This window comes from Panthera leo, chromosome A2 (assembly GCF_018350215.1).
Source record: "Panthera leo isolate Ple1 chromosome A2, P.leo_Ple1_pat1.1, whole genome shotgun sequence".
Taxonomy (NCBI): Eukaryota; Metazoa; Chordata; class Mammalia; order Carnivora; family Felidae; genus Panthera; species Panthera leo.
In genome coordinates, this window is record NC_056680.1 from 139,408,452 (window position 1) to 139,431,094 (window position 22,643).

Consider the following 22,643-nt stretch of genomic DNA (forward strand, 5'->3'; position numbering starts at 1 on the left):
TAATATACAGAAATTCATTCAGATGAGTTAAGGACCTAAATGTAAAGCTAAAGCTACAAACAAGTAGAAAGAAAGAATACCTGCTCAACTTGAGGGAAGGCAAACTTTTCTTAGGACACAAAAGCACTGACCACCATAAAAATAACTGATTAACTGGACTTTCACAAGTTAAAAACTGTTACGAAAGGACACGATACAATTAAACAGAGAGCCACAGACTGGAAGAAAAGAGCCGCCAATATGTATCTGACAGAGGACTTGTATTCAGAAAGTATAAAGAATACTTAACACCTAAGAAAAGCAATCCAACTGAAGAATGGGTGAAACACCTTCCAACAGAATGCATAAGAATGATGCAGTAAGAACATAGAACGTTGTTCTTCATTAGTCAACAGGGAAATGTAAATTACAACTATAATAAGATGCCACTTCACATCCAATAAGATAACAAAAAGACCTATACCACCAACTGTTAGTGAAGATTCAGAGCAAATACAATTCTTACACATTGTTGGTGGAATGTAAAATAATATAATCAATTATGGAAAACTGTTCAGCCCATTGTGCTAAAGTTGCAAATATATCTGCCCTACAATGTAACAATTTTTATTCCAGATATTTCCTCAATAGAAATGAAAGTATGTGTTCAGAAAAAGGCTTGGTAAAAGAAAGTTCATAGCAGCTTATTTATAATAGCCCAAAGAGCCTGGCGAGAATCCAAATAAAATATCATTCAACAATAATATTAACAAATTGCCGAGGCATTAAACATCAGGGAATCTCAAAAATATTATATTGCACAAAAGAAGCCAGGCACAAAAGAGTTCTTTATAATATAAACTCAAGAACCATCAATGCTAATCTCTGATGACTGGAGTCAGAATGGTGATTGTCTGTGGTGGGTAAGAATTGACTGTATGGGGCCACAAAACTACTTTCTGAAATCATATCTGTGTTCTATAATATATTGGTCATACAGATGTACACATTTTTCAAAATCATTAAATTATACACATAGGATCTATGTATTTCACTCTTTATAAATTTTACCTCAATAATGAAATGATGCAATAAAAATAAATTTCTTACGTACACTTCAACCACTGCAAGTAAAAATTGCAACTATAGGTATATTGGGGAATTAGGATCCTTTCTGTGAGTCATAGGTTTTTAAATTTATTTCTTGTGTAATGCGGTTTTTATTAAAAGAATAACATGACTATTTTTGCTATTTCTTATAGCATTTTTATTACTATATTGATGTTTTTATTTATTTACTTTTAAAGTTTATTTATTTTTGAAGAAAAGAGAGACAGTGTGAGTGGGAAAGGGGCAGAGAGAGACAGACACAGAATCCGAAGCAGGCTCCAGGCTCTGAGCTGTCACCACAGAGCCTGACGCGGGGCTGGAACCCACAAACCGCGAGATCATGACCTGAGCCAAAGTCAGACGCTCAACTGACTGAACCACCCAGGCGCCCCACTATATTGATGTTTTTAAAACAAAGTATTGTTATAATTTGTCGAACATCCAAGGCTGCTTTCCTTCTCCCTACTTTCATATCTGGAGGGAGCCTGACCAGTATGTGGCATTTTGGCCTACTTAGTAAGTTTTTCCCTAACAGTTATTTATAAGGAAAAGATCGTTTAAAAGGCAGATCAAGAGGAGTTCAGTTCAGTCAAATAATAATGTAATTTAAAAGTTTGAAAACCAGCAGACATTAAATTCATTCTAAAAATAATTAATCTCTCTAGAATTTTCTCCAAAGAAAACAATTACAAAAACATATCGTTATTATAAAACAACTGGGGTTTTTGTTTAGCAGATAAGAAGTCTTTATTATTTATTTGAAAGCAACTTAAAAATTTTTTCAACTCAAGGATCTTTTCTGGCTACTTACTGTGTGTGATACAAATGAAATAGTTTCTTACAATGTGAGACCAACTCCAGTTGGTTTTATTCATGTCAACGTAAAAACAGGTAAGGAAAATAGAGCTATCACAGTATATAATATTTGTTATTCCAGTAACTGGTATTTTTAAAACTCTCACATTAAGAGGATATTTGTAAATTATAAAGCCTAAAAAGTTTAAGACCATATATATAATTCTTTGTTTCAAAGCCAAACCAGGATCCTAAAGTTTGAGAGAATTACTGGCTTTACAAATTAGAAATGAAAGAATTAGTGAGTTGTTGTTTTCCTAAAATTGCCCAGCTGCTTCTAACTTGGGAAAGATAAATGCAGGTTAGGAACACCACTGGAGGCTGCCAAACACAGCATTAGTGAGGAGCCAAGCTGAGTGGCGGAGAGAACGAAGCAAACAATTTACAGAGAAAGCTCTTGTGAAGATGGGTTTTTTCTGAGGAAGCGCCACAGGAAGTTCATAATAACCTCTTGAACGCTCGTAAAGTTCATAGCTGCAAAGTATCACAGTAGCTGTTCACACTTTATACACCTGGAACATTTAGCTGTAGAAAGCAGAGTTCTGCTTAAAGCAGAGCTCTGAATAAAAGGGAACAATAAAGGTAAGGGATGAGTTGCCGGTCAAATTAGCACGCGCTGGCTGTTGGACAAATTCCCACAGAGCCACGGCACTGTTAACAAGCATGCAGGCCACTAAAACAGATGACCCGTCATTAGAGGGTAAGACCTAATTCTGCGTGTCCCCCAACAAAATACTGCATATGAAGTCATAAGAGAAAGAAAATTAAGCTGTCTTTAAAAGCACTTAAAGACAGCAAACTTTAATCCTTCATTTAACAAACATTTAACATTTCCTGTTCCCATATATTTTACATAAACAGTCTTAATTGTTAACAATCCTGCTGCTGAACTATTGCCTACTTGGGGGGCGCCTGGGTGGCTCAGTCAGTTAAGAAGTATTGGCTACTTTATGGATGAAGAAGCACAGAAAGGTCACAATTATTTGTCTATCTATCTACATAGGTTCCTTTAGGGCATGGATAGCATTTTACTTAACATTGTGGCCCTAAGGCACAGTAACTAGTCCACATCATGAAGTACAGTTGGGCTGGCCTTAAAATAAAATAAGATTAGAATAAAGTAGAGGCATGGGAGAGAAGGTAGGAAAAAAACCAACCAACCAAACAAACAAACCAACAAACAAACAAACAAGGGGAATATCCAGGGTGTGAAAATGCATATCTGTAAGTATATAGATAACAATTTGAAAAGCTATTAAGGAAAAATAATCCAGTCTCCTTCTTTCATTACTTGTTCTTGTACCTAATTCAACTCACAAATCCAATACTAGCAGGAAATACTAAACTCCAGTATATTACCTTATTGGAGAGTCAGAAAAATATAGTCATCGGACTTGCGCAAAACTTTTACACTCTGTTCAGTATCAATTTGCTTCTGCATCCCCTATATTGATCTTCACTCCAAGTCACTTGAATCAGCAATGATTAAACATTGCTCAATTCAGTTTTTGATATGCTCTTAATTTCAGCTTTGACACAATGCAAATATATCAGCTCTCTAGAATCTGAGAACACTCTTAGCATGTATTTGTTCAAATTGTAATTTAATTCTACATTGTATGTGGGAAAGAAGTTCAAATTCAGTGTAGATTTCACAAACATCTTGCAATAGCTGTCCGTAATATGCGATGAAAAGCAGACATTGCCATTATCGCAAACTATTCATATTGAGAAGTTTATAGTTCAGTATGTATTTTCCTTTCCTGATTATATAAATGCATACATATAATGACTATAGTGGAAATATTTCTTCCTGAATCATTAAGACTGAAAATTGAGTATATGTTTTTTTAAATTGACTTTTATTGGTAATATTTTAATCTATTTTATATGTATTAGATGTGTAACATAAGAAATGTTTTTAAAAATATGCAGTACATTAAATTTAAGCTGGCAAAAGGATTATTAGAATTCCTTCCAAGCCCAGAACATCTAGGGGAGTTTTGGTACAGCATGTAAAAAAGCTTAGAAGTGCCCACTCTGTCCTAACAAATAAAAAGCTGAGCCAACTGAAAAATCAACAACTCTTTTTAGATCCATAACAGAAGTAAGGTCACAGACAAACCTTATATTGGAGAGAATGACAGGCAAATAGTGAGTCACAACCTACTAGAACAGTACTCCTAATTGATTTAACAGATAACATTTTGTTAAAAACAGTAGCAAAATGACTTTGCGTGTGTTTGTATATATCATATATATGTTTATGTATGCTTATATGTAAGTGAAATGAATGACAGCAATGATACAAGGGATGGAAGGGAGGAATTAGGATTATTTTGTTATAGTTGGGCACTTCAGCCTCCCTCTGTCAGAAATGTACAGATCCAGCATCCAGAAAATTAGTAAGAACACAGTTGAACACAGTTGAACACTGTTAATGGTCAACAACACCATCAATTAGCTGCATATAATGGACGTCTATGGACTACATCACCCAACAGAATATACGTTCTTCTCAAGCAAAGAGCATCCAGTATATTAGTCTTATTTTTAAAGTTTATTTATTTTGAGAGGGAGAGAGGGTGAGAGAGAAAACACATGCATGCACGAGTGAGCAAGTGTGAGTGGGGGAGGGGCAGAGAGAGAAGGAGAGAGAGAATCCCAAGCAGGCTTCATGATGTCAGCACAGAGCCCAACTCGGGGCTCAATCTCATGAACTGTAAGATCATGACCTGAGCCAAAACCAAGAGTCGGACTTAACCGACTGAGCCACCCAGGAGCCCCCAGTATATTATTTTAACTAAACTTTTTCAGTTTTCCCTCTGAAAGTCATATATATATATACACATATATATATATATGTGTATATATATATATGTGTGTGTACATATTATATATATATATATATATATATATATATATATATATATATATAATATGTGACAGTTTTGAGAGTCCAAAATGATGTTTTATAATGTCCATTATGGAGTGATACATAATTCCCATAAAGCAACATGGTGTATTGCTTCTAATAGGTCACCATGGCATACTATCTGGAGAATCATTTGGAGTTGCCAGGGACTCCTATGAGATCTAATGAGAATAAAATAGTCTTAAAGCCAAAAAAAAAAAAAAGTGAAAATATTCTTTCTCAACCAGGTATTGGTAGCTCTCAATCTACAAAAAATAGAAATTATGACCTGTTCTCTTAGACACACTGACTTGACCATTTATGCTCTCTAAAGAATTGCTTTGTGAGTCTTGAATTCCAGTTCAGTGGGAATATTACTGTGTTCCCTGGAGGAATTTCTTCCATGTGTATTAAGATCTACAAATCCATTGAGTACAAGGTTGAAAGGATGAACAGTGATAATTTTATGTAGATTACATGGCATAACAGTGAAAGGGGTCACACTCAGCTTTATCTTTTGTTCCCCGTTCTGTGCATTTTTAGGATAGGAGAGATAGCAACATCCACTAGCTAGTTCTGCCCATTTTTCCCAGCCTATGCATTCTGGCTGAAAGAGACAATATATACTGACCAATGATTTAAGGCATATACTACATCCTGTAAGACAGCACTCCAACCCTTCAGGGTATTGTCACTCCGATGATGCCATAACTGACCCTTCAGTAGGTCATTCTAGAATTTAATCAAGCCAGATATTTCTAGGTAGTAAGGACATGGTAAGACCAGTGAATTCTGTGAGCCTGAACCCAATGTCTCACTTCCTCCTCTGTGAAATGAGTCCTTGGTTGAAGGTAATGTAATACATGAAACCATAATGATAAGTAATACTTTCTGTAGGTCCATGAATGATTGTGTGGACAGAAATACTGTAAGCAAGGAAGACAAGTCCATATGCATATTAAATATCTATATTCATGAGAATGCCCTTTCCCTGATAAAAAAGATCCAATATACTCAACTATCCATCAGATTGCCAGCTGGTTTCCCTGGGGAATATTATCATCTTGTGGCTTATTATTGTCCTCTGCTATTGGCAGATTAGACACCTGGCTGTGGTTGTAGCCAAATGGGACTAGGTGAAGCAAAATCCCTGTTGTTAAGCCCATAGATGAGTTCCATCCATATTGTCAGTGTTGGTTTGTGAATGAACCCATTGAGCAAACACCAGAAATCTGGTGGAAGAAGCTGATTGAGATACATAGGAGGAATAATCTTGTCTGCTTGATTACTGACAGCATCCTCTGCAGCAGATGCCATCTGGAGTGCACTTACATAGGACATGCTTACCCACATGCATCCCCCCCAAACTCCTTATCATTAAGTTTTAAATATTATTCTAGGGGCGCCTGGGTGGCTCAGTTGGTTGGGTGGCTGACTTCGGCTCAGGTCATGATCTTGCGGTCCGTGAGTTCGAGCCCCACGTCGGGCTCTGTGCTGACAGCTCAGAGCCTGGAGCCTGTTTCATATTCTGTGTCTCCCTCTCTCTGACCCTCCCCAGTTCATGCTCTGTCTCTCTCTGTCTCAAAAATAAATAAATGTTAAAAAAAATTAAAAAAAATAAATATTATTCTAAGTCTCTTTCCAGTTGATTAACCTTGTAGGTACTGCCCATGGATCTCTGTAGATCTATACCACCAACTATGTTCCCATTGCACAAAAAGTAGATAACAAGATGTGCCACTTGAAAGTCTTCCCTTCGAGAGAATTCTTTATAGTGTCTTCCATGGCGTTCCAAAGTGGAGCTGCAGTAAAGTGGGAAGCATATGTGCAGACCTTTCCCTAAACTGGATCATCTGTTGACACTACGGTGTGAAGATCCTTCTGTAAACCAATTCTTTTTTTCCTTCCATTTCAGTGGTCATAGGCAACTGTCCATGAAGCCATAGTTGTTTGTTGAGGGGTAAGGGGGAAAGCAGTAGGAGTATATAACATGGGAGTCTGAAGTATCTACTTCATGTGGTTTACTTGTAACTTCTAAACCTACAAGGGTGTTCTTGAATATACAATTTCCACTTCACAATGGAATGATGCTGTGTACATTCAACTTTATGATTGGGTCAATCTGATAACATACAGTTTATTATGGGCATGTTTTAGTAATGTCGTCACTTAGTGAATCATCCAATGATAAGTATCCACATAAGAGGCAGAAGAATAGAAAACAGACACATTAAGAGAAGGAGGCCACATGTGACCATAAAGGCAGAGATTGGAATACTACAGCCAAAGAATCCAAGAAATGCCTGGAGCCACCAGAAGCTGGAAGAGGCAAGAAAAGATTCTCTCACATAGCATCTGGAGAGAGAGTGTCTCTGCCAACACCTTGATTTCAGACTTCTGGCCTGCAGAACTGTGAGAAAAGAAATACTTGTTGTTTTAAGCCATTCAGTTTGTTGTAATTTGTTACAGGAGCTCTAGAAAATGAATATGACTGTCCGTTTCATCCCCGTGGATCTGATTATCATTTAATCATCCTTATAAATCTCTTCAGGGTAAATCACTTTGCTCCTAGGGCTTTTTATTATAACTCTGCCCTCTTTTTCTCCAATGGTTAAGCTTCACCACTCGGCTTTTAGCGTTGGGGATCACATTGTTCCCATAAAATCAGGTTATCAAATTCCATAACAATATTCCCACTGTCATCTCCAGCCTATAGGGAACAGCCACCACAGAGCTTTTCAGGGAAGCTGGTAACACACTCACGACTGCATTTCTTAATGCCTTGGCGAAGATCCTCTTGTGTAGTACTGACACCTCTAAGGGGTGTCTGAGAAAGTCACACATAATAGATCCACCCCAACAACCCATTTTCCTGAATAATGTTTTCGAGGGAAGTTCTTGCATTTTGAGGTCATTGATATAGGTCACTTTCTAGTGGTAAACATATCTAGCAGTTCACAGGGCCTCAAGCCAACACAGTAAATCCTGAATTCTAGGCAAGAACATGAATTTGCTTTGGTACAATCTTTTGCTTTGTCCTTTTTGGTCTAATAGTCTTAGAATAAACTCTTATACATGCTCCCCTAACTCTTGATAAAAACTGACACGATCCTACAACTCTTTCAGTATATAGGCTAACCCATACCCGACCATACCTTGTTTGTTCTTCCTCACCACTATCCTTACCTTAATGTGATCTAGCCTGGGTATACACTTCACTAACAGTATAACTCTGTAAACCTTCCAGTCAGGCTCTAGACTTAATCCCCAGTTACATCTGACAGGTAAACACAGGAGATAAGTAATTTCTTTAGAGTTATCATTAAGGTTTTCTGAATTTCTATCTGGGCCTTGTGTTGGACCTTCAAGGCTTTCAGTCTGTCCTTTCCTTATGAACCCTTTCAGTTGTAAGAAGTACCATCCTATGCCATGATCTTTGCCATCAAAGTAACTAGTTGGCTCAGCCATTTGATCTCCCTATGCTTATCCTCCACATGCACCCCATTGTGCACCATCACTTGTGATATTTTGAGTTATCATGATGCTACCACATGGTGCACATTACCAGTGTCCTATTTCCCCCTGGCAAGGAGGTTATCCATATGCTCTCCAAATATGTGAGCAGCCCAAGCCTAGATTCCTTTTTAAAGTCTGTTTGCTAGGATTGTTCCTGGTACCAGTTACTGTTTTTGTCAGGGTCCAGGAGGCACACTCAAACTGTGAATTTGAGAAGTATTTAGAAAAGGGTTGTTTACAAAGGAAAGGGCACGGTTTAAGGAAATCAAAATAAAAAAGTGAAGCACCTTCAACCTAGCTACAAAAGAAAGCAATTCACCCATAAGCTGAAGGAGTAAAGGAATGAGTCTCAGAACTCAAAGAGAGTTATACAGTAGAAAGGCTGACCATACATACAATCAGAGATACGGGCTCAGGCAGATAAATGCAGTCACTGACAACAGACCAAAAATCAGATAGGAGTCAAGAGAATAAATACCCAACCTCTGTGTGTCTTCCAGATCTCAGATGTCCTGGTGATGCTTCCCACTGACCAGATGCAACTGGAGAACATTATACACTCATTGATACGTGCCTAAAGAGCAGCCTCTAAGGGCACACAACAGAGAAGAGAAAGGTAGAAGGGAAATCTGAAGAAGCAAATGAAGAATATCCAGCAAAAGACATTATTTATCTTTTAATATGTTTTTAAATTTTATTTGCTAATATTTTGTTTAGGATTTTTGCATCTATATTCATTGTGAAAGTGGCCTATCATTTTCTTGTACTATCCTTGTCAAATTTTGGTATCGAGGATATGTTGGCCTCATGAGTTGGGGAGTATTCACTCTTTTTCTATTTCTTAGAGGAATATCTATAGATATTCCTTTAGAATTATTCGTTCTTTCAATGCTCACTTGTGACACAAGACAATTTTACTTGCATAATACTTTGGGCAAAGCATGTTACATAATCCTGCCACATTTCAAGAGGATGAAGAATTGCAATCAGTAACCCAGTACCCCTGGAAAGAGAGGAGAAACATTTTCTACCTCTTGACTCACGATTTTTTCATTTTTAAGGTTATCTGGGTCAAGAACTGCAAAGGGTCTGAGATGCTAACAAATTTGCCTGCTGGAATTTCGTAGATGAGAGTGGAAGACATGAGACTCCTAGGTCAGGGATGAAGCACAATCTATTGTTCACAGAAATAGCAGCGGCGGCCAGAATATCAGCATTTTGCCCTAATTCCACCAGGGTGATACAAAGTCCAGACGCCACATGCACGCACACTGAGTTGTTTGCAGGATAGAAATCCTGGGCTTAGAGACTCTGAATCTTTTATAGTGAACAGTAAACACTATCCCTATCTTCCAAGACTGCTTGCTACACAAACATCCTTCAAAATAAGTCTGAAAAAAAGCAGAACTACTACCTCTGCTCAAAAGACATTCAGAAGTACAAGAAGCCTATGGAGAATTGTCTTTCAAATGACTTTTTTTAAACTTACTTTTGTATCTAACATGGAGATTAATTATTCATTTATACTGTGAATAATAATTTATCAAGATAAAGTAACTCTCTTTGCTCTGCTGTTTTTCTTCTCAGTTTCATCCGGGAACTTAATATTGCTACCATTTTTTTTGTTGTCTGCTTACATAAGACTATTGCAATTTTACAAAGTATCATTATTTTTAACCTTTCTATGTCATTCCATTTGGGGTATATATCTGGTACACAGCAAATAGTTCACTCTTTGGATACACTATGATAATAACTCTCCTTTACTAGATAACTTTACCTATCTGAATTTACGCACTGTGATTTTTTTAACCTGGTTTCTTATATGTACTTCTTCCTGCTCACCTTAGAAAATAAAAACAAAAACGATTTCATAATAGTTCTCAAGTTTGTTGTTCCCTTTTTGCCTCCAGAAATGTGGAGTTTATAATTCAATTTTCATTCTGCTAGCATTAGTCTTTAAATTTTTTAACTAAATATTTTAATATCTACTTTCCTATCTATCTGTTGAAACTTCTCCCATTAAAAAGACTTGGAACACTTTTATCCCTCTGAATGCTCCTATAGTAGACATTTTATTGGAATAGTCAGGGTATTATTTTGGTAGATTGATTTTTTTTTTTTTTTTTTTTTGCAGTATAGATTTTCCTTTGAGGAATTATTTTTGTTCATTACATTGTTTCATAACCACACAAATGATCATTTAGAAAGGATCTTGAACTTGCAGTGCTCACTGCCTTTTCTCATATACGGTGTCAGGTCCATACCTTACTTCTATAGTTTTAAGGTTGGCTGGAGTACAGAATGGGTACATAGAGATTCATGATATGCTTTCTGCTTAACAATGTCTTTCTGCTATCTTCACAAATATTTTCCCAAAAGTAAAATTCTTCAATCATCTTTTTAACCCTCAAAATTCGAAATCCTTCAATAGAAATGTTCCTTCCTTCTGGCATTTAGTGTTGGGTAGCAGAAATCTATGAGGCTGCTATTGATTTTATTTTCTTGTGGCTACTTTCCCCCTCCAACTTGCATGCTTATGGAATTTGTCCAATATTCCTGAAATTCAGAAATACCACGAGATTGTTTCTATGTGTGTCTGTATGTTAATTTTCCCAGTACTTGGTAGATTCTTTATACACCTAAGGTTATAGATCTTTTCAGCTTGGGAAAATTGGCTTTAAATCTCTTTGCTAATTGCTTCTCCTTTTCTACTCCATTCTAGGCTTATGTTATTTCTAGTGTATTGTTATTTCTAGTAAGTTCGTTAAACTTATTATTTTTGCTCATCTATTTCATTACTTTGTCCCTTTCCTCTAAATTCTAGGGAACTATCTTGAGCTAATCCATCAAATCTCTTTCAAGAATGAAACCTGCTGGTCATTGCCATTTATGTGTTGTCTTTGGGAATTTAGCAATTGTTTATCTGGGTAATAGCAATTTTTTCCCAGTATCAATTTCTCCCCAAAGGATGAAAAGTGCTATCAAATATCCCTAACATGAATGAAGAGATTTGTTATGTGAATATCATTCCTCAGAATGGTCCCTTTTTAATTTTTTAATCCAGATATATAGATAGATAGATAGATAGATAGATAGATAGATAGATAGATACAAGCTGATCAAGAATAGTCACTATATTTATACATATATATATACACATATACATATGTATATATGTGTATACATACACACACATATATATACGTATACACACACACGCGCACACACACACACACACATATATATATATATATACACGCATATATATAGTGACTATTCTTGATCAGCTTGTTTTGCAATTTGTAAAATATTGTTCTATTCTATTGTTAGGCCTCTAACCATATAATACAGTCTTCATAAAAGAGAAAGAAGGAAACGCCTTCTACAGCTTCATTAGTTAGTGGGCTAAGGGAAATATGTTCATCAGGCCATAAAGTTGAGGAATGCAGATACTATGGAAGCAGGAGAACCTAACTGCTCAACAAGTCATTGCTCTCCAGTATGCTGGAGTTAAAATTTTAGTGGGTAGCAACCTGACTCCCCCTCCGCCCCCGCTCCGCCCACTGATGGCTCTCTAGCCAGATACCTCTTCTCGTCCCTTCTGCTGTGGATTTTCAGATAGCTGTGTAAAACGAGTAGTTCTAGAAGGATTGAAAAGTGTTTACCAGAATAGTTGACTTTATTGAGGAAAGTCTTTCTGCTGTTGAGCTGTGTTTTCTGCTTAATGGTTATTCTCCCAGCCCTGTAGGTACTGCCCCTTTCCATTAATGAATTTAATTGCTCTGGTTGGTCCACCCCTCCTTGTTGTATTCCAAAATCTTCTATACTAAGAGCAAACGCTATCTAGTCAGTTGCTTCACCCTTGGGGCAAATAGAAGAATTCTCAAAGTCTCTTATTTGTCCCTATCTGAATATTTCTCCCTTGCTGCTTGCCTCCCCGCCCTTCCATCTCTAAGATGGAGCATTCTCCTACATTGTCTTGTGAAAATCTGATAATTTACATTCCAGTGTAAACCACTCTTGTCTGCCTTAAGTTGTTACCTGTTTATCAGTGATCAGTCTAACCCCATCTGTAATTCACCATTTAGAAAGTTTCCAGAATGTCTGAATTGTCCATGAAACCTTGAAAATAACAGCATTATAGCACTTTGTTCCTTTGATGTTTAGTTCCTTAAAAATAATTGCCATGTACCACTATTTTGCTAAATTAAAAAAAAATTGTAGATATCCTACAAAATATGTTGTTGAAATGTTGGCAAATATTTATATAGAACAAATATTTAGATTGAATTCCTTGATCACTAAACTTAAGAGAACAGCTCATTATCTACTGATTGGAATTAGGAGAAAGATTCTCCCCCACCCCACCCCCAAATTATCGTGCGTGCGTGCGTGCGTGCGTGTGTGTGTGTGTGTGTGTGTGAGAAATACTGCTACTTGAGTTACAGAGTTTCACTTTAAATTCTTTCTCTCTAGCGAGATATCTTCTATTTATTCATCCAGCTCCACTTTTCCCATTATCTCTTCTACTCTTTGCCCCAGAGCTGCATGAATTATTCCAACAGACTTCTATTTCTCCTGCTTTACTTCTGGGTTCTATAAATGGGAAATGTAAGCAGGAGACTGGAGGAAGGGAGAAGCATGAAATTAGAGTATTTATTTCTCCAGTTCCTGAGACCATCTAGGGTTGGCCATCCCTTGACAGTTGTTTTCTGATCCTCTCATATATCTACGTTACACTCTGAGTTCTCAGACCTCTCCCTCCCCAGGCTCATTGGAGACTAGCAGTAGAGACAGCTTATCTCATACTGGCCCAGGGTTCCTGCACTATTCCTTTAGTTTCCCTACACACTGCCCACACTTTATAATAAGGCCCTTTGTAAATAAACCCTCCTTGAATTTTCCTATTTTGAGTGTGCCATCAATCTTCTCTTAAGACTGACTCACACATTCTTATTCATCACTGTAAGTCTGACAAGCATGCGGTTAAGGTTATTCCTTTGGCTTATTGGGGAAAGGGGTTGCTATAGTTTATTTAACCAAGTTTATTCTTCCTACAGAATTTCATCATTGCCCCACTGGCAGTTTTACTCCCACAGGATAAAAAATAGTTCTACCGTTTACCCTGTTTTCCAGCATAGAATGCGTTTATTTCTTTGTTTGTTTATAAATAATTCCAGTTGTTTTACTGGGATTTCAGGAAGGATGGAAGATAAAAGTAGAAGATAAAAAGTGAAGATTCACATCACTGTATTAAAACATAGCATCTTTTGTCTTACCTGTAAAGATTTTCAAAAATGGAATTCTATGTTTCCTCCCATCCACATACTGACTATTCTTCTATAACTATATTTACCTTAAAATAAATTACTTGAGTTGAAAGTTGAGCCTAGGTTTTGTTTGTTGGTTTTAACTATAGTGCACTTGAGATTTTAAATATTTTAATGTAAAAGTGTGAAGAATACAATGTTCTCTTTATCTTAAAACATTAATTTCAGGAACAAAACTATATTTCAATTGATCACTAATTGTGTAACAATAAAGCATTTATATAGGGATGTTTTATCTTTATACAACTTATGATAATATGAGAAACAAAAAACAATTAAAATCAATAAAAAGATAAAATTCTATTTCCATATTGTGTGGTCTCTTATTACTCTATTAGCAGTGGACAAAAGTGCTGATCATCAAACACTCCTGGATCTTCTAGGGACTAGGTCTCTGGGACACTATAATCTTAGGTGTTGTTTCTGAGTGATATTTCTTTCTGATCTCATCTATCTCACCATCATCAAGTATAAATGAAGCCAGCACTGGAATTTGAGAAAAATAGTTCTTAGCCAGGATATGTTTGTGTTTGATCTTGTGAATAAACGAGGGTTCATATCCCTAAAAGAAAAGAAAATCAAGTTCTATTAAATGTCACAGATATATTTTGCCAGGTAAAAAGATAAAAACACTTTCATGTCTCAGTTTCGTATACCAGTTCTCTCAGCCCACAGTATATTTCTTCCCAGTTTTGTCTAATATCTTTCAGGGCTCAGCTCCTATGACATTGTAAACTTGAGGCCTTTCCTGACTCTCCCTCTGACCTCTGAGTCCAAACTTATCCCTCCTTCCTCCTTACTTGCAGGTACTTAGTACTTTTATATATTTTAATTATAATATTTAGTTCATTCTGTCTTGAATTTCACTATTTGCTCAACAGTCTTTCCATGATAAAAAAAATACTCCTTAAAGGCTCAAATTGGGTCTTTTTCATATATGTGCCTCTCAACACCACAAGGTAGATATCAATATTTTTGAATTATGATCTTGTCACGTTGGTTCTCTCTTTAAATCTACTTCAACACTCACACAATTACCAACTTGAATTATTTTTTTCTAAGACTGGTACTTATCTCCCTATCCAAAACAAAGATCACAATGGTGTTGTGACAATATAAACCTCCCTTTGCTCACCCTTTTTATTACTTAATTCCTACCTCATGAGTCCATTTTCTGTCTTTAAGTAGAAAATAACCTTTCTGCCTTTATCAAGTCTCTGTACCTTTCCATTTTTATTCTTAATTAATGTTTAGGCTTCTGGTCTCTCCACAGCTATAGCATACTTTGAACTTTCTCTGTTATGTAGCATTGCCACAGTATAAGATAATCTGTTTTCTACTAAGAGTGGCAGACTGCTAGTTGCCAACCCAATATTCACTCTTTCTTCTATTCATATTTAGAGGCCTGATTTTGCAGAAGGGCCTTATTTTGTATTGTGTGATGCGCTCAGCTTTCCTAGCCTTTATTCTAGCTAGGGGTGGCCATGTGACATGTTTCAGGCCATTATACATACATGTATATATAATAGAAGCCATTGGATGAAGCTTACAAGAAAGCTTTTTAAGAGAATGAGCTATTTTATCTCTAAGACTCCACAAGCATGAGAATGAAAGTCAAAGGTTAAAGATGGCTGAAGAGAAAGTTAGAGGGCTTGGGTTTCTGAGAGCACTGTGGAGCCACCATCTGGACTTAACTTCTTGTTTGATAAGGAAATTAACTTCACATTTAATTAAGTCATTATAAATTGCTCAGTCTGTTATTTCCAACCAAACTTAAATACAACAGAAACAATGATTGTGTCCATTACACATCCTTGTTTTTCTCCAAGCACTTAGCACTGTATCTGGCACATTCAAAAGAAAATTTTAGTTGAATTAATAAATACCATCCGTTTCCTTTATTAATCTTAATCGACCCTTCTTTTCAACTAAATCACTACTTGTACCTCCTCCTAGAATTTGTTTTCTAAAAGTAATACATCCCTCACTAAAGACCCTTCATAGTGTCAAAACAAATGTAAAGAGAGCCTGCAGGAAAGGAGCCAAAGGACATACCATTCTGGCAGAGTATCATGTAGGAGTGTCCTGGCTTAAAGTTTCCTTTTTACAGACCAATTTACCAGGGCAAAATACTCATCCTTTGCACTGATCTAACTATGTTCAACCACTTCTTAGTCCTTACTTCATTAAAAAAGAAAAAAAAAAAAAAAAACTAACACACTTCTGTTATTCAACATTAAATTATACATGTACAGATCTTTATAAGTTTTCAAAGTACCTTTATAGAAAAAAAACAATCATTAAAAGTGAGATAAGCATATTATGGTACATACAAGCAAAGGAACAATTAGCAACTCTTAAAGAATAATATAAAATGGAAAATATCCAATATATATTATCCCCTTTTTATATTATTTCCCTTTTCATATCATCCCCTTTTATAGATGAGAAAACAGGCACTAAGACATTGACAAATTTGCTCAATTCTCCCAGCTTATAAATGATAGAGCCAGAATTCAACCAAGGCTGCTCTGATCCTCTATATTGGTTCCATGATTTTAGCTAAACTTTATAAAAATTTGTGAAGCAAAGAGGGCAGGTCTTAACGTCCTACAGATTGTTAGTGACAGAAATGGGGACATACTGTGTCAGATCTCCTGACTTTACATCCATTGTTGTTCCTACTTTGACCAACGTGTGCACCATGAGAAATTGCTCTGCCTCATTTATGGTTCAGAGAACAGAAGTCTTTTCCACACTTTTCCTATAACTTGTGTCATGATTACAGGGGGCCAAGATTATTTTAACGTTTGAGTATTTTTTTACTTACTGAGAAAGCAAATATCTCTGTGCATTAAGGAAATTCTAGAAATGCTTTAACTTTAACTTGTGGCAAGATGCAAACTATTCTTTTTAAAAAGCTGAATATTATTAAAAGATTACACCTAGTCCAAAACCATAAAAAGGCATTTTTTTTTTTTTTAGTTTGTCTGGTTGAGAACCTTAGCTCTCTTTATAGAAATTTATAGGCATCCAGAAATTAGGAATGCATGTGAATAGAACATTTAATTGGATACTGCACTAATTTGATTAAATACACAAAGGGAGTGTGTGGATTAATTGAAACAGTAGAATATCAGATTTGGGAACGAACTTCAATCCCACTATAGGTCCTAGATGAAATGATATTGTAGTATTGGCTATGCTTCGAGTGATTACATATTTATGAAGCAGCTTAGTTTACTAAATATAATATTTAACACAGCTTCAATTTCTGCTGCTCTTTCTTTCAATCCCTAGAGTGCAATTTTTCTTAGCCTGACTTCTACTGGAAAATTATTCCAAAAAACTACAAATTTAACTAGTTCCTCCTCTTTAAACCCTCCCCCCTACCCAGTAAAAACACAAGCAGGGAATAGCACCATTCAAAGTGACTATTATATTTGAAGTCAGTTCTTTATTTTCTCCTAACTGACATTTTGCATGAAATTCAAAGTATAGGCATTTAATCAATAGAAGGCAGAGAATCACTATCAACTGTTGGGTCCTAAGCTTGCTTCGTGTAAATGAAGCTCTCTGATGAACTCAGTTCTGTTCATTGAAATGTTTTACAGACTGCATCTTGTAAGTTAATGAAATTAAATGGTATTGAATTTTTAGAGCGTTTTCCCCACTCCTAGTCATTTGGGAGAAAATGAAAACTGGAGCCTCAGAACCATAGTCCATCAGTATAATTGCCATTTAGAGCACAAGATTATGAACAAAATTTGAGAATTTAGTGTGCTTTTTAGGCAGACTCATGATGGTTAATCAAAGAAAGGCAGAGTCTAGGTTACATAATACCTGTTACTTCATTTATTCATTCAACAAATATTTAGTAAACCCCTAGTCTGGGACAGGCACTGGTGTAGGTATTAGCGATACAGACATGAATAAGCTAAATAAAACCTCTGTCCGCATGGAATTTACTATGGAACTATGTGCTTCAACTTGCTATTATTAAGAGAGAGTGATATCCAGTTTCGATACTTGTAAGATGTTCTGATCTCTTATCTTGTCCTTTTCCGTGCCTTGGCTTCCTTTAATTTTAATCTCAGCCATACACACCATCCACATATTTGTTACTGTTATCCAGTCTGTTTCTTAATCCAATGGAAGTATTTAAATTATCCTTGGAATGTAGTAAAAAGCAGTCACACTATCTCTAAAATTTTCAATGATTAAATGAGTTCCCCAAATAAATTCTCTGCTTTCTTACCTCTTCAATACTTGTTAGCTTGAGATGAGCAATGCTTTCATCTTTGGTAAGAAGAATGCAGTTCCACGGGGACCATTCCAAGGACTTATCCCACCTGACCATGACCAGATCATGGAGATCATTCCAGGCACTGAGTGCTGACTGCGATGCCCAGATGTTCTCTATCAGGTACTGAATATCTTCTAGCTGCATGTCAAAACAAGTTTGAAAAATAATGTTTTCTTCTAAATATAACGTTTCTTTAAGATTATTAAATTACTTGAAGAAATACATTATAAGAGTATATTTTTAAGAGAGAAACGTTATTCATGAAGTTGCTTCTTACAATTTATTTTTCTCCAAACCTCTGCTCATTCTGCCCAAACTACATTATCAGTTTCACAGTCATGACTGCATCTTTAACCCAGAAAAAGCTGCATATATTTCATCCAGTATGCTAATTTTACCTTACATGTATATGGTACTTGGTGCTTTTCAAAATTTGTCACTATCATCTTATTCTCAGGGTTATTGTAGGTCACTTTATTTCCATGTTACAAATGAAGAAATTGAGATTTAATAAAGTAAGCAATTTGCTTAGTGTTATTAAAAAGACTGTTGTTTTAATGAAAAAAATAAGGAAAATGGGGGAAATGAAATAACTGTTTAAAAACTTTTACAATTTAAACCATATTAGCTAAAAGTCTTGAAGTGACTTCTTATCACAAAGTCTGCATATATAAACTTAGAATTGCCAGAGGGGCAAGCGTCACCAAGTATAAGCATAGATAAAAGTACTTTTATTTTATTTTAATTTTTGAGAGAGAGAGAGATGGAGAGAGAGAGAGAGAAAGAGAATGAGTGGGGGACGGGCAGGGTGAGAGGGAGAGAGAGAATCTTAAGCAGGTTCCATGCCCAGCATGAGCTGGGGGTTAGATCTCAGGATCTTGAGATCAAGACCTGACCGAAATTAAGAGTCAGTCGCTTTACCAACTCAGCCACCCAATGGCCCAAGGAGCCATTATTTTAAAAGGTTTCTGTGGGAAAGTAGGAATCTTTTCTGTAATATCAGCGAACAAATTTCATCCATGACTGACAACCCTTACTGATCATACCTGCATCAGGAAAGCAATTTTAGAATCATCTTCATAATTAGCTTCTGAATAGTAGAGCCGTTGAAGTAAACATTTGTACTTCAGAAATGATTCTCGTTGCCGAGTCTCATTGTCAAGGTTAACGCAGTTACGACACCGGTATGCGCGGTGTGAGGTGGATGATACGGCAAACTCTGTGGAAGGCATATAGAGCTGGCAACTGTGGCAAAAGTAAATCTTCTTATAAAACTTCAATGGGTCTTGAGGGACCTAAAGAATAAAAGAGAGAGAGAGAGAGGAAGAGAGAGAAGAAGGAAGGAAGGAAGGAAGGAAGGAAGGAAGGAAGGAAGGAAAGAAGGAAGGAAGGAAGAAAGGTTAGTTATAAAAATCAGGCCAAATACTAACCAACAGAAATACCGAGGACTAACTTATCTTAGAATGAGATAAAAAGTTGGTTAATTTTTAAAGTCACATTTTCCCTTAACTTACTATTATACACAAAACTTAAATTTCAAGCAGTATTCATTTATCCTGCCAAAATGTTAAGAAATCTGTGTTATTCATCAACCCTTGGATACATGTGGTAAAAACACCTAAAAATTAATTGGCAGAAAAAAATTAGTAGGTGAAGGCTTTAGATTGCAAAATCATAACAACAACTTCAAAGTGCTTTGGCACTTAAGTTTTAAAAAGAATTTAGATTTTTGGTGCTATGCTACATTAATCTTACAGGCAATGGCTAGATTCGTGTATAGATGAAAGTCCACTAAACTAAGTGTATTTCTTATTTCATTCATCCTAACACTAAATTTGGATTGGCTCAATGATCAATATTCAAAACTTGAAACTGTACATCATATAGTAGTTCTATTTTTAATTTTTTGAGGAGCTTCCACACTGCCTTCTGTAATGGATGTACCAATTTAATTTCAAAGGACAGTGCACAAAGGTTCCCTTTCTCCATATGCTTGCCAACACTTGCTATTTTTTGTCTTCTTGATAACAGCCATTCCAAAATTGTGAGCTGAATATCTTACTGTGGTTTTGCTTTGTACTTCACTGATATTTAGTGATGTGGGGCACTTTTTCATGTATGTGTTGCCATTTGTATGTCTTGTTTGAGAAAATGTCTACTCAAGTCTTTGCCCATTTTTAAATTGGGTTAATATGAATTTGCTGTTGAGTTGTATAAGTTCCTTTTTTTGGGTATTAACTCATCAGATATATGGTTTGCAAATATCTTCTCCCATTCTGTACATTGCCTTTCATTTTGTTGATTGTTTCCTTTCTACGCAAAAGCTTTTCAGTTTGATGCAATCCCAGTTGTCTATTTTTGCTTTCGATGCCATGACTAAAAAAACTGTTGCTAAGACCAATGTCAACAACATTTTCTCTATACTTCCTTCTAATAACTTTACAGTTTCAGGCCTCATATTTAAATCTTTATTTTGGGTTGATTTTTGTATGTGTGTGAGATAAAGGTTGGTTTTTTTTTTTTTTTTTTGCAGGTGGCTATCCAGTTTTTTCAACACCATTTAATAAAGAGTCTATCTTTTCTCCATTGTGTGTCCTTAGTTCCTTTGCGGGTGTATTTCTGGGCTTTCTATTTTGTAGCATTGATCTCTGTGTCTGTTTTTATGTCAGTACCATACTGTCTGAACTATAGCTTTGGAATATAGTTTGAAATCAGAAAGCATGATGCTTCCAGCTTTGTTCTTCTTTCTCAAAATTGCTTTAGCTATACAGGATCTTTTGCGGTTCCATACAAATTTTAGGATTTTTTTCTCGTTCTATGAAAAATACTATTGGAATCTTGATAGGGATCGCATTGAATCTGTAGATCACTTCGTGTAGTATGTACATTTTGTGTGTGGGAGGGGGTAGTATGGATATTTTAACAATATTAATTCTTCCAGAAAGATTTCATAACTACAAAATAAATGCTAAAGGCATGATCCATTTTTAAAATGCATAAATTCAACTTTATAAAAATAAAAACATCTTTTCTGCTAAGGATACTGTTAAGAGAATGAAAAGACAAGCCACAGACAGAGGGCCAATATTTGCAAATCATGTATCTTACAAAGGATTTATATGTAAAATAAACAAAGAATTCTCAAAATTCAATAATGATAAAACAAATGACTCAATTTTGAAAAAGGGGTGGCGGCAAAAGATACGTGCAGCTACTTCACCAAAAAGTTATAGATGGATGGAAAAAAAAGTGCATGAAAAGATGCTTAATATTATATTCATTAGGAAATCACAGATTAAAATATAATGGGACACTACTACACATTTATTAGAATTCCAGAATTAAAATAAACACTGGCACTACCAGCTGCTGGCAAGGATGCTGAACAATGGGAACGTCACACGTTACAGATGGGGATGAAACATGGCACAACCAGTGCAGAAAAAAGGCTGGCCATCTCTTATAAAGGTAAATGTGCATTTCCCAGATGACTCAAAAAAATTCTACTTCCCAGGTATTTAACCCCAAACAATCAATTTACACAAAAACTCACAAACAAGTGTTTTTAGCGATTTTACTCACAAAAGTCCAAAACTCTAACAAACAATTCAATATCCTACAACTGTGAATGGATAAACAAGCTCTACTACATTCAGACAACAAAAGTGTTACACAGGTATAACAACACTAAGGATACGTTCAAAAACATGGGTGAATATCAAAGGCAGTATGCTGAATGAAGGAGGCCAGTGTCAAAAAGCTACATACAGTAGGATTCCACTTATACGACACTCTGGGTTAAGTATTGATTACATGACTCTGTATTTGTCAAAACTGATCCCCAAATAGTAAATCTGACCAAAGGTAAATTTAAAAACTGAATAAAATGGTATGTTAGGTGAACGTGTAGAATATTAAATTCTATTATTGTAAAAATATAAAAGCTGAGATAAGTCTATAGAGAAGGACTAGAAGTTACCCTGGGGAAATAAAACATTAATTTGAATAAGAAATAACATAATGGGCAACTTTTCTCTTGGACTTTTTTTATGTATATTCTTTTAAGATTTTATTTTTAAGTAATCTCTGTACCCAACATGAGGCTCCAGTGTATAAGCCTGAGATCAAGAATCGCATGTTCTATCGACCAAACCAGACAGGCATCCCTGACTTTTGTTGTATCTGAATACTCTTGCAATACAATTAAGTTTTAAAAATCCATTAAAAAAGAAAGAATGTAAAAATTAAATAATTTTATTTTTCTAAAAGTTTTGACTAAATATTGAGATTTTATATCAAAAAAAGCAAAATAGATATTTAGCCAGCTTCTTAATACTGTATATATTTACTTATAACTATAAATATAGTCATTAGAATAAAACACCATTTAGAATTCTTTAGTAAACCGCTCCCTTCCAAACCGCACCAAAAGTGTTTTAAATCGTTTGACACAGTAAGAAGGCAATGAGATACTTACCTTGGCGCTAGATAGCAAAATCTTCATAGAAACTTAAGCATTTTGGAGTTGGAAAAGGTAGTTTCATTCAAATACATGTTACATTTGAAGTTCTATCAGGATACCTATATGGATCTGTTCAGTAACAACTATGACTAAGCAATAAGTATTAGA

The 22,643-nt window shown here is 35.7% G+C and overlaps 1 protein-coding gene across 3 annotated transcripts in view; it reads right to left on the reverse strand.

The window, feature by feature from the left end:
• Positions 1-14,010: 14,010 nt before the first annotated feature.
• The window catches only part of IQUB (IQ motif and ubiquitin domain containing), a 57,296-nt gene continuing 48,663 nt past the window's right edge, over positions 14,011-22,643 (reverse strand). For all 3 annotated transcript variants that reach the window (XM_042923340.1, XM_042923344.1, XM_042923334.1), the window contains exons 11-13: positions 19,060-19,308; positions 17,966-18,151; positions 14,011-14,269 (exon numbers count right to left, since the gene is read on the reverse strand). In XM_042923340.1, coding sequence (XP_042779274.1) covers positions 14,087-14,269; positions 17,966-18,151; positions 19,060-19,308 — 618 coding nt within the window. In that variant the 3' untranslated portion in view covers positions 14,011-14,086. The remainder of the gene's footprint in view (positions 14,270-17,965; positions 18,152-19,059; positions 19,309-22,643) is intronic.